Source organism: Dasypus novemcinctus, chromosome 24 (assembly GCF_030445035.2).
Source record: "Dasypus novemcinctus isolate mDasNov1 chromosome 24, mDasNov1.1.hap2, whole genome shotgun sequence".
NCBI classification, from domain to species: domain Eukaryota; kingdom Metazoa; phylum Chordata; class Mammalia; order Cingulata; family Dasypodidae; genus Dasypus; species Dasypus novemcinctus.
This window is the reverse complement of record NC_080696.1, coordinates 52,186,638-52,198,921: the sequence shown is the minus strand read 5'-3', so window position 1 is coordinate 52,198,921 and position 12,284 is coordinate 52,186,638. Positions and strand designations below refer to the sequence as shown.

At 57.0% G+C, this 12,284-nt stretch overlaps 1 protein-coding gene across 1 annotated transcript in view; it reads left to right on the top strand.

Moving 5' to 3' along the window:
- Window positions 1-10,866, top strand: part of PREX1 (phosphatidylinositol-3,4,5-trisphosphate dependent Rac exchange factor 1) — a 213,998-nt gene extending 203,132 nt beyond the window's left edge. Inside the window, exons 36-40 of the mRNA XM_058287217.2 lie at window positions 1,519-1,585; window positions 2,529-2,701; window positions 4,210-4,312; window positions 4,490-4,557; window positions 5,963-10,866. Of these exons, the coding sequence (XP_058143200.1) occupies window positions 1,519-1,585; window positions 2,529-2,701; window positions 4,210-4,312; window positions 4,490-4,557; window positions 5,963-6,005 (454 nt within the window). The 3' untranslated portion in view covers window positions 6,006-10,866. The remainder of the gene's footprint in view (window positions 1-1,518; window positions 1,586-2,528; window positions 2,702-4,209; window positions 4,313-4,489; window positions 4,558-5,962) is intronic.
- The last annotated feature ends 1,418 nt before the right edge of the window (window positions 10,867-12,284 follow it).

The window sequence follows — 12,284 nt, the reverse complement described above, 5'->3', positions numbered from 1 at the left end:
ATGGTTGCCCAGTCTAACCCATGTACAGGTGAGGAAACTGAGGCCCAGAGAGCATGCACAGCTTGCCCAAGGTCACACATCTAGACAGCGGCAGAACCCAGGTTTGAACCTGGATCTCTCTGGCTTCAAACGGGTCCTTCCAGCTGAGATGGGCTGCTGTGCAGGGGTGGGGCCAGCTGGGGGGGCCTTCGGTTCTTGGAGCCTGTGAGTACAGAGTGTGATCCTGGGCCTTGGTGCTGACCCCCAGGGAGAGGTGGTGAGAGCAGGGAGGGGTGACGGGAGCAGGGAGCAGGGAGGCGTGGTGGGAGCAGGGAGCAGAGAAGCATGGCTGGAGCAGGGAGCGAGCAGGGAGATGTGGTGGCAGCGGAGAGGAGGGGTGGCGAGAGCAGGGAGGGGTGGTGGGAGCAGGGAGGCATGGCAGGAGCAGAGAAGCATGGCAGAAGCAGGGAGCAGGGTGGGGTGGTGGGAGCAGGGAGCAGGGAGGGGTGGCGGGAGCAGAGTCCGGGTTTCTCCGGGAGGAGCACCAGGTGCAGGGAAGCAGCTCGTGAGTTCTGCAGCCCCGACTCCCGCGGCCCTCCCCCCACGCCCTCTGCCACGCCCCTCCCCAAGTCCTGCTTCACTTTCCCCTTCTGTGATCAAGGCACAGGCAAGGTGGGCTGAGAATCAGAAGCCCTGGGTTTGGGCCTCGCCCTCCTGGAAATGGGAGAATGGCGCTTTCCTCTGTTCAGAGAAAACGTCCAACCGTTTCTTATGAAACTGGCATCTGTGGCTTGATCGGTGCCGTTAATCTGTTCTGTGCCATTTGTCGACTATTTTAGCTATCACCTCTGTGAGCATTCATTCTTCACATGTGAATCGAGACCCTCTGTGGGCTGGACGCTGTTGGGGGAGTCAGCATTGAGCCACACAAAGCCCTGGTCCCCACGCAGCATGTTCTAGCGCAGGGGTCGGCAAAAGCCGGCCTGCCCTGTTTTTGTAAATAAAGTTTTATTAGAACACACATAAGCTCATTTTTAGCATATTGTCTATGGCTGCTTCAGTGCTAGGTTGAACAGTCGTGACAGAGACTTAGGCCTGCAAAGCTGAAAAGATATGTGATGTGGTCCTTTCCAGAAAATATTTGCCGGCCCCTGTATTGGGGGTGGGGGTGGGTGGGAGGTATACCAGTGCACAGAGAGTACTGTAGGATGTCACATGGTGAGAAGTGCTCAGAAGAGAAATAAAGCCGGACAAGGGAATAGAGTGAGGGCTGCGGGCTGCTTTGGACTGGGAAATCAGGGGAGGCTTCTCTGAGGAGGTAGCACTTGAGGAAGGCCCCAGGAGGCTTCTTTGCTTTCCCCATGGAGCTGGCAGAGGAACAAATGCTGGTGGGCATGGAAAGCTGTACAGGGGTCTCTCAGTGATGTCTTTCTGAGTCTGAGGAGGGCAAAGTGGCTGTAGCACAGAAGTGGGGACTGGGGTAGGGCTGGGGGGACAGCGGGTGCGGTGGCCCCCCTCAACATCACGTTTCTCTCTCAGGGCATTTTACCTGGAACGGTCTAACCTGCCCACGGACGCCAGCACCACGGCAGTAAAGATAGACCAGGTGTGTCCACCCTTCCACCCACCGCTCCCGAAGCCTCGGCGAGCCTGGGGGCTCCCATGGTCAGGGCCGAGGGTCCCACCCCAGCCAGGATTTTAGAGAGAAGCCCCTGAAGCCTCTCCACTCCCACCTCCAGGAAGTCTTCCAGGAAATGCTCCTGCCTGTTGCAGGAATTCCATTGTCTTCCCAACCACTTTGGAATTCTTTGGCTGGCTGACTTTCCCTTGTGCCTACTTGCCTGTGCCTCTCTCATCTCCCTCATTTATTCCAGCATTTCTCGTGGTTGCAGCTGCAAACCCCAGGCTGCCCGTGGCCCACTTCCCCAAGGGTCACAGTTGCCCCGGTGGGGACCAGCTGCCCCTTCCGAGGGCCGGGTGCTCCTGTGGGCTTGTTTGGCTCGGGCAGGGCCTCGGATTTGATAGTTGTTTTGGGGTGTTGGCCTTGGGGCACTCTGGGAGAAGTGGTAGGACAGCCCTTTGGGAGTTTGTGGTCTGGCTGGCAAAATACCACGGTGACACAAAAGTTTGCGAACCCTCATTTTGTGCCTCCACATGGTGATTGGAAAAGCTGGAAGCAGAAGGGAAGGCTCTTTCTGGCGAGGTGCTCCGTGAGCTGGTCGTGATGGACTTGGAGAAGTTGGAGAGGGTGCTTTAATAGGGTTTCATTGGGGGTACACCTGGGCTAGAGTGACGAGAATTAGATTGGAACCTCAGGCCTGAAATATGCAGTGAACACTGGCTGACAGCTGTGGGAGCTGAGAGCCGCAGATGGCCCTTGAGCAGGGGCTGTGGGAGGTTAAGCGGGCTGCACGTCCTGGAGCGGCGAGCTGGAGGACAGCCGCAGGAACAGAGCTGGACGGGAGGGAGACGATGGGGGGGCAAGGCCAGGGGAGGGCCGAGGGACCGTGGGGGCCCCCTGACCGTGCCCGGGTGTGTGTGCCTCACAGCTGATACGTCCCATCAACGCCCTGGACGAGCTCTGCCGCCTCATGAAGTCCTTTGTCCACCCCAAGCCGGGCGCCGCAGGGAGCTTGGGCGCCGGCCTCATCCCCATCTCCTCCGAGCTCTGCTACCGCCTGGGGGCCTGCCAGATAGCCATGTGTGGCACGGGCATGCAGAGGTGAGGGCGCCACCCCCGGGGGCGCTGGGGAGGGGCTGCTGGGCGTCGGGGCAGTTGATGGGGGGCACAGGGCATGGAGGCGGGAAGTCTGGGTTGGAATGTTGCCTTTGCCGACTCCCACTGAGCTCAGGCCGAACCTCTCTGGACCTCGCCGGGTCTGTTCGTGAAACGGGGCAGCAGGAGGAGGCCTGTGGAACTTTCTGGTCCTCCAGCTTCACGGAGAGTGGGCTGTGGAGGTCTGACCACTCATTCAGCATTGATTGAAAACCTTTGCTGGAGCAGAACCGGCTTCTCTGCTCTTCCCGGCGCTCACTGGACATGTGCCCCTCATCTGGCCTTCGCCTCGGTGGCACCCAGGGGGTAGAGGGTTTCGCTCAGAAGGCCCCTTCTCCACGAGGCCCTCCCTGCCCTCCCCCTTTAAAATCGCCCACCCCACCCCTGCCCGGCTCTTTTCCTTGGCAGCCTTCATCTCCATCCGTGCATTTGTATATTGGTTTATTCTCTGCCATGAGGGCGGGGGCCTCTTCCGTTCCCTGCCATACCCCAGCACCCACAACACTGCCTGGCACCCAGCAGGGGCTCAGTTAACGTTTGCTGAGTGAAAATTTGAACACGCGGAGCGCTCTCTTGTGTTCGGCCCGTTGTTCATGTTCCACGTGAAGGAACGCATTCACTCCTCGAGCAAGCCCGCCTGAGGGGCTCTTCCGTTGGTGCTCAGTTGGGGCTGGGGGGCACTTGGCAACGTCTGGAGGCGTTTTGGCTGTCACGGCTGGAGCGGGGGGGGGGGGTGCTGCTGGCTCCAGTGAGTGGGGGCCAGGGATGGTGCTCAGCCCCTTCCAATACAGGACGGCCCCCACATCTGGTCCTGGGTGTCAAGGGTGCATCATCGATCTCCCTACTTTATAGTTAAGGAAACTGAGGCCCCGAGAGGCGAGCTCACCTGCCAGAGTCAGGGTGGGGGGACAGGATTTGAACCAAGAGGCCGGGGCAGAGCCCATTCTTTGGATTGAGCAGGAGCAGACGTGGGGGATGGACCGATGCGTCTCTCTCAGGCCCTGCTGACCAGCTGGGAGGGATAAGGGGGTCACTTCGTCCCTGCGGATACTTTGAGAGGGTCTCTTCTGAACTGGGACTATCACGGAGAACTGCAGAAACATTGCTCCCCTGGGGTGCGGGCAGATAGTGAAACAGACTATCCTGTGAGGTGATGAGGGCTGCTGAGGGGAAGAAGGAGCAGGCGGGGGGAGAAAGGGATGGGCAGGGGGAGATGTTGGAGGCGGGATGGTGAGGGGAGCCTCTGTGAGGGAGCGCTGAGGGGGGGTTCAGCTGTTTTCTGGGGGCAAAGGGGCCCAGCACATAGTGCTCCTGGGGAAAGCTGAGGGTGGGGACGTGAGGCCCGGGGGCCTGTGGGGTGGGAGGGCCGCCCCGGGGCCTGGGGCACCGGAAGTTGCCCGTCCCACCCTGCTCTATCACCCCTGTAACCCCCCCCCCACCCCCACTGTCCGCAGGAGCACCCTGAGCGTCTCCCTGGAGCAGGCGGCCATTCTGGCGAGGAGCCACGGGCTGCTGCCCAAGTGCATCATGCAGGCCACGGACATCATGCGGAAGCAGGTGAGGCGCCCAGGCCTGGGGTGAGGGGCCACCTCGGGGCGGGGCCGCCATCAGCCGCAGGCTCGGGCCTTCCCCCTGCCCCAGCGGTCAAGGAGGTCACTTCCCGGGCCTCGGCCTCCCGCCTCCCACACCCCACGCCTTCCTTCCTCCAGTGCCCTGAACTCCTCTCTCCTCCAGGGCCCCAGGGTGGAGATTCTGGCCAAAAACCTCCGGGTCAAGGATCAGATGCCCCAGGGTGCACCGCGGTGAGTGCCCGTCCTGTTCCCTCCCAGGGCCCAGGCTTGGCTTCAGACCCTAACCAAGGCCCCTGGTGCTCGGAGGGGGCCCACCGTGGGGAGGGGCGAGCACCAGCCAGCCTGTTACCTCCCGGAGGAGCTCCCACCTGAGCTGGGAGGATGAGACAAGGCCCCCAGAGTGAGCCTGGGGTTGTGAGAGGGAGGGGGGAAGGGAGGGGGAGGGAGGGACCACCCCCAAGGACCCGCCCCCAGACGCTGTCTCCGTGCCCTCTGCACGGCTTGAAAACATCCTCCTGGCACGAACTACATACCTGCCTGCTTTGGGACTATTTCAGTCATCTCCATCCCCACTGTTCCAGTTTGCTGTTGACATCCACCCACAATTTTAAAATAACTTTTAGTTTTGAGAGTTTGACTCACAAGAAGTTGCAAATATAGTACCATGAAGAAGTTGCAAATATGAGTTCCCATGTCTCTTTCACTCAGCTTCCCCCAGTGGGGATGTAACCACAGGACATGGTCAAAACCAGGGGAGGGGCATTGCTGCAATACCACTGTCTCACATGCAGCCCCCGCTGCACTCCCCGGCTCTAACGTGCGCCTTCCAGTCCATGTTTCCTTTCAAACTTTATATTGCACTTACCCGCTCCAGGCCCTCTTCCAAGCTCTTTACCTATATTAACTCATAACTCAAGGTACTGCTATCCCCAGTTAGCAGGGGGGCAGGGGACCCTGAAGCACAAAGAGGTTAGGTATCTGGCCCAAGGTCACAGCTATCAATGGCAGAGCCAGGATTGCACAACCCGGCAGACCACCGTGCCAGGCTGCCTCCCTGTCTTACTCCTGTCACCACGGCGGCCTCCTTTCTGGCCCACCTGCCTGCGAAAACAACCCCCCCACCGCCACCACCACATCTGATGCTCTCCTGCCTGAAACCCAGAGGTGGCTTCTTATTGCCACCCTTAAGAAAAGCAGCGCAGCTCACCATTCTGGCACGGAAAGGTCCCCGGGGTATGTTAAGTGAGACCAAGCAAGCGGCAGAGTGGTGTATCTAGTTTGCTGCCACTAGTGTGACACACCCATACACATAAATACACACCCACTCACGTCTATAAACGCACATACACCCAGACAAACGCGCACCTCCACGCATAAATGCACGTCCATGCACACACGTCTGTAGCTGCCTCAACAGTCTCTGGAAGGAGCAGAAGATGCTGGTTCCTCAGGAGAGAGGCCTGGGCGCTGGGGGAAGGTGTGGAAAGAAAAACTATTTTTCACTATGCGTTTTTTATACCCATGGAGTTTGTTTTTTTGGTATGAATGATGTGTTCAAATAAAATGTGAAGAAATAATCAGCAGTCCCATTTCCCCCAGGCCGTCCTCATGCTCTCTCCCTCCATCCCTCCCCCAGGCTCTACCGCCTCTGCCAGCCCCCGGTGGACGGAGACCTCTGAACACTGCGAGGCCCGTCTTTGGCCGCGTCCTCAGCAGCTGGGGTTCAGGACAGAGCAGACCACGCTTCTCAGGCGGTGGCCCGGGTCCTCAGCTCCCACCCGCTCCGGGGATCTGTCCCAGTCTCCCCCGCGAGGATGAGCTGTGTCTCTGCTCCTGGATGAGCTGGCCTGTCGGCCCTGGGCCAGCAAGTTGTCCACGCTTCTGCCGGAAGCCCAGAGCCTGGATCCTGCTCCTAGGTCCCCGGGATACGCAGCTGGAGGCTGGCTGACCCGGTGCTCTCCGCGTGGATCGACCTGCACTTTTTGAAACTCCTGGTTTCCTTCCGGGCCCACATTCCAGGTGACCATACGGGTCTCCTCCTCCCCTTAGCTTCCAGGCTCACCCCTAACCCTGTACTAACCTGCTTGGCGGCCTCGGAACAGCTGCACCTCTGCCAGGAAAGACAGAGGGGCGGGCAGGACACAACACTCGTTACTAAGAGGACACTCGAAAGCCACACCAGCTCCCCACGTCACCGCCTTTGGGACTTGAGCCATCCAGCCCTAGGCACGGGAATTGCTCCGACTTTATTTATACGGCGTGAAATTTCTGTTGTCGATGTTGTCAAGATCTTTTTTTTTTTTCCTTCCCGGTTGTGTGATTATATATTTGACATTTTAAATCTCAAAGAAAAGGATATTGTCTAACAGGGGACCAACCTAAGAAAGTATTGACAACTTTTCCCATTCTTTAAAAAAAAAAAAGGCTAAATTATTGAAAATTCAAAAAATGTCAATATTCCATCCTTTTTGAATACTAGGGTCTGAAGGTATCGCTTACAGGTACTGACTCTTTTTCCCACCCACCTCAGCTCTCCGCAGTCGGGGCAGTTTTAGAATGAATTACTTCGCTGTCTTTGAAGGACTGGCTTCCCGGGTTTGAGAGGGGCTGGGCCAGGGAGGGTTGGGGGCTGGACCGGGCGAAGCCGCCCACCTGAGGTGCTCTACCTGGCCCCTCCCACACAGGAGGCCCGCAGGAGAAGAGGTGGGTGAAAAGGTGGCTTTTATAATTTATTTGTTTTGATGTTAGCTTCTCAGCACAGAACATCAGGGGCCCCTCAGCCAGCCGGAGAGACAGGAAGCCACCCTGCAGTCCCCTGCCCCCCCCAGCATCTCAGCCACCTCGGCTCCCAGGGGCTGCCGGTCCCCTCTGGGGGTGGCCCTTGGCCGGACACATGTGGCAGATACACGTGAGCCTCTGGCTCAGCCCCACTGCAGGAGACGAGAGGGGCCCCTGAAGGCAGGGCGCCGTGCACTGGTTTACTTTTAAATGTACAGATTCTCCTTATTAAAATCGGATAGATTTTTTTATTATTAAAAGTCAGTTTATAATACAAAGAAGGAGGCTGCCATCTTCCTCATCTGTGGGTTCCTTTGGGGCAGGTGCGGGGTGGGGTGGGTGCTGCTAACCTCGGGGGCGGAATGAGCTTTGGGGTCACCTGGGGATGATTTTCATCTCAGTGCCACCAGGGGCCTGGAGCCAGTGACCCCTGAGCCCGTGGGTACCACTCTGTGCCTCAGTTTCCTCCTCCCTAAAACGGGGGCCCTCTGGCTTCCCGTGCAGGGGCGTTGTGAGGACCCGGTGGGCCTGCGACTTAGCTGGGCCGGGAAAGCACCCGCCGCGCATGGGCTGGTGGAAAGGGGCAGCAGTTGCTTCCCCAGGCGTTCCCACCCCCTTCTGCATGCCGGGCCAAGGCTCCGGGGTCTGACGCGTCCGGAGGGTCAAAGTACTCGGACGGGTGGGCTTCGTTCCCACCAATCAGGAGCGACGCCAGCGTCAACGGGCCAATCAGAACAGAGCCCGCGGCCGCCGGCCTGCCTGTACATCCGGGGAACTTCCCAGGGCCGAGTTCATTCGCGGAGCCAGAGAGGTGGCGTTGCACGGCCCGCATTTGACCTGCAGACCTGGGCAGTCCTGCCTGCTCCCCTCGCCTGCTCCGCTCGCACCTTCCTTTTTCTCCTTTACCCCTTCTCCCCTACCCCCTTTCCCCTTGCCACGTCCTTTCTTCCCTGCTCTCCCACACTTTGGAAAAACGCTGAAAAGTATGAAAGTTTCTCTTGCGGTGGCCGCCTCTAGGGGGCTCTCCTGCTGGTCTTGGGGCCCCCTAGAGCCCCTCACTGAGCCTTGGCGCGTCCTCAGTCCTGCCGTTCTAGACTGGAACTCCTTTTAATCACTTTTCCTTTCCAACTTACTGTTCCAGCCTCCTAGAGGAACCTTGTAGCTTTCACTGTCAGGCTTCAGAAGGCTCGGTGCCATTACACAGTGAATCCTGGTGGCATCCGGGGCTCAGTGGCATACTGATTATCTGGAATTATTTGAGGCTAAATTTTTGGATCGAGGGAAAATCACTCTAAGAGAAGAACTGTCACCTTCACCTGTATTTGGGATCACCAGGGAGGATGTGAGGCCTTCCTTGAAGGGACTTCAGCCCAGTCTCCACCCGTCCTCCGGTGAGGAGGGACAGGAGCAGCTTTGGCCTGTGGCTGCTCACACCCCTTCTCAGACTCTGGTCTGCACGTACCAAGTTGGGGTGAGATCCAGGGCCTGCATCTCTCTCTGGGGAGCTGAGACCCTTAGACACTTGATTAGAGCAGGGGGGCATTTTACAGGAGATCAGAAGTCTCCAACTAGAGATGTAGGCTTTTGGGTTGTTTTTCCTGATACTGTTTTAAGAATTTTGAATTAGACACGTTTAAGGACCAGTGGATTTCACCCCCTAATTCGGATTTTTGGCTTCTCATGAAACAGCAGCAGCTCTGGAGCTGGGTAGCAGCCCAGGCCACCAGCTGTCCAGCTCCTTTACCTGATCCCCTGGCTCTTGGGCAGCCCTGCCGGGCACACCTGGCCAGTGCTGGCTCCTGGAGCATCCAGCACATCTGCTCTGGAGCTGGCCAGTGGAGCCTCCAGGGGTAGGCCCAGTCCTGCAGCTGACGGGTCTCCTGGCACCTCCTCTTCCTGCTTCCCCAGGACAGCAGCAGTTGTCGGGGCCTGTCAGTCCCAGCAGTCCCCCAAGCCTCCGCTTTCTTAGCTGTGAAATGAACCTGACGTGAGTGTGGTTCCTTGCTGTGGATCGTATCCGGGGCCACCCAGGCAGCCAGAGGCAGGATGGGGCACTGGCCACTTTGTGATTTTCCTAAATGTAACTATGTAGTTGTCATCCTCCTTGCCCATCATAAGAGTGTCATGAAAGCAGGGACCATGTCCATCAGGTCTGCCCTTTCCCCAGAGCTGGGCATCCGTGAGTGATGGCTAATATAATAAAGACGACAAATTCCAGAGCCACAAACCAAAGCCACACCTGTCTGCGCCAAAGCTTGTGTCCCTAACCCCTGTGCTCTGCTGCCTAGTTCGTTCAGGGCTGGGAGGCCGGCGAGGGCCTTGGCTAAGACCTTTGAAGTCAGATCTCTCACCTGCCTCCTGGCCAGCTGAGCAGCTTTGGGAAGTCACCATCTCTCTTGCAGCCTCAGTTTCCCCTTTTGAGCAGCAGAGATGTTTACACCCACCTTGCTGAGTTACTGGGAGACCAGGCATCTTGGGTTCCAAACTTCCGGGGGAAAAGTGTGGTGCCTTGTATATCCAGCAGGGGGCACCAGGCACCGTGTAATGCCAAAGGATGGGGTTTGCTAGGCTCAAGTCCCACCACTTCCCCCTCTCCGGGTTCAGAACCAAATGCTGGCTCCTGGGTGCCTGCGTGTGGGACAGAGCCAGCCCCGGGCAGGGACTGTCTGGACAATGGACAAGGACCCCTGACCCTGTCCTGAGCTGGGCCTGACTTGGAGTGGATATTTTCTCTTTTTCTTATTTTGTTAACTTCTCTTTTCTCTCTTTCTTGGTTATTTTTGTGTCTTCATTTTCTTCCTTTCCTAGATTTTCTATTTTTTTTTCTTTAGTGAACCTATTTTTCTATTCTTTCCTTTTTTCTTTTTCTCCTTCTTCCTTCCCTTCCTCTTTCCTTTCGGACTGGTTTTAAGAGAAGGATGTGAAGGACCCCTGTAAACTGTAAAGTTGGGTGCTCACGAGGCTGTGAACCCACAATTCCTGGGACTGGAAATCCCGGGGCTGCGTGGACCGGCGTGGAAGCGTGGCACCGCCAGGTGGCGCTGTGGGCAGGCTGTCCTCGGCAGAGCCGCTGAAGGCCTTGAGCTCCTTGGGGCTGGTGGTGGAAGTCTCCAGAGCTTTGGGGCCTCGCGGGAGGCGGGGCGGAGGGCGCAGAAGAAGGTGGCGTCGCTCTGAGCACTGGCGAGTCTCCTGGCGGGACGGCAGGTGGAGGCAGGCGGAGGAAGGATGCAGACGCAGGGATGAGTGCAGCGGGGTAGCAGGATCCGAGTTAGAGTCCCGATGGGCTGTGTAACCTTGGGCAGGTCCCGTGCCCGCTCTGTGCCTCAGTTTCCCCACCTATGATGGGAGGGCAGGTGCATAAAACCCAGCTCCTCAAAAGGCACTTCTCGTCCTCTGGCCTGCCTGGCTCTCTCCCCTCCTCCTTCGAGGGACCAGCAGTCACCCAGAATCGCTCACAGGTGCTGGGCACTTCTGTCTTTTGGGCACTTTGCTGGGTGAACTCAAGCATCATCTCATGAGGTTCTCTTCCCAGCCTTTCGAGGGAGGTACCGTTGAAGCCCCCATTTTACAGAGGAAGAAATGGACTCAGATACTTAATTTAAAAAAAAATTTTTAAATTTTTTCCAATTTCCCTGTTTTTTTTTAATTTGAAGAAGTTTTTAATACATTAAAACTAAGGTATAATACAGTAAAATGTAATATCCTCACTTTAAAAAATCAACTTTATTGATACATTTTAATAAAGCATAAAGCTATCCAGTATTCTGATTTCTATCACTAAAGATCCTCTATTCTCTCAGAATCACACTTACGTATCCTTCTGTGTCTGGATTCTTTTGCGCAACATAATGTTGTTGTTGTTGTTGTTTTTGTCCTTATTTTTTAATGTTACATTAAAAAAATATGAGGTTCCCATATACCCCCACCCCCCTCTCCCCCCTCCTCCCACAACAACAACCTCCTCCTACATCATGGGACACTCACTGCACTCAGTGAACACATCTCTGAGCACTGCTGCACCACATGGTCAATGGTCCACATTTCAGTCTACACTCTCCCCCAGTCCACCCAGGGGGCCATGGGAGGACATACAATGTCCAGCATCTGTCCCTGCAGTACCACCCAGGACAACTCCAAGTCCTGAAAATACCCCCACATCACATCTCTTTTTTCCACTCCCCACCCCCAGCAGCCACCATGGCCACTTTCTCCACCTCAACGCCACATTTACTTCCATCACTAATCACACCAATTCCAGAACAGAGCATTAGCAAGTCCGCTCCAATCCATACCCCACTCCTCCATTCTGTGGACCCTGGGACGGCTTTTGGACTCAGATTCTTTAAGTGACATAGCCAAGGTCACGCAGCTGAGTTCAGCAATACCCCGCTCTGGCTCCCAGGTCTGTGGTAGCAGCATTCCATCTGGCAAGTCGGAAACGCAGTGGCCACTGGGTCTCATAGACTCTTCCCAGGTGCCCCACGAGAGAATCTGCCTTGGACCCGAACACCTGGCAGAATCAGGGCTGGGGAGGGGAAGGGTTGATTTATGAAAGGAAGGACTGCAGCTGCCAACAGCTGGCCTCTCACCGTGGTGGTGCCTCAGGTCCTTTGCACAGGCCACGCTCATGGCCTGGAACACTGTTCCCTCACACGGCTCATGGCTTGCTCCCTCGTTTTACTCCTGTCTGTTCAAATGTCATGCTATCACCCACCCCTTCCTGCCACCCTCTCCTCACTCTCTGATTTTTTTCATTTCTGTCATTTCTTTACTTGCACTTTGTCTCCTGCTCTATCACTGAAGCGCTGTAAAGGCAGGGTTTCTTATCTGTCTTGTACATTATGGCCCAAGATCATCAGAAGGAGGTGGGAAGGGCCCACTAACGACAGGGCAGTGGCCCTCCTGGGTCCCCAGCTAGTCTGCAGAGACCCTCTCGGGGCCGAAGGTGTGGGAGGGGGGCTTCTCATGTCAGCAGTGAGGACCACGCCAGCTCTGGGCTGCCCCCGCCACGAGTCCTGATTGACAGGCCTGTTGTCAGGGCAGCAGGAGGAGAAGCCCCCTCGAGGCCTGGTGGCCCCGGAGACAGAGGAAGCAGCTGCCCCTGTGGAGTGGGGCGGCCCCAACCCCTGCCGCTCCTTGCCCTCAGCACCCACCCTGGGCACATACCACCTCTCGCCCAG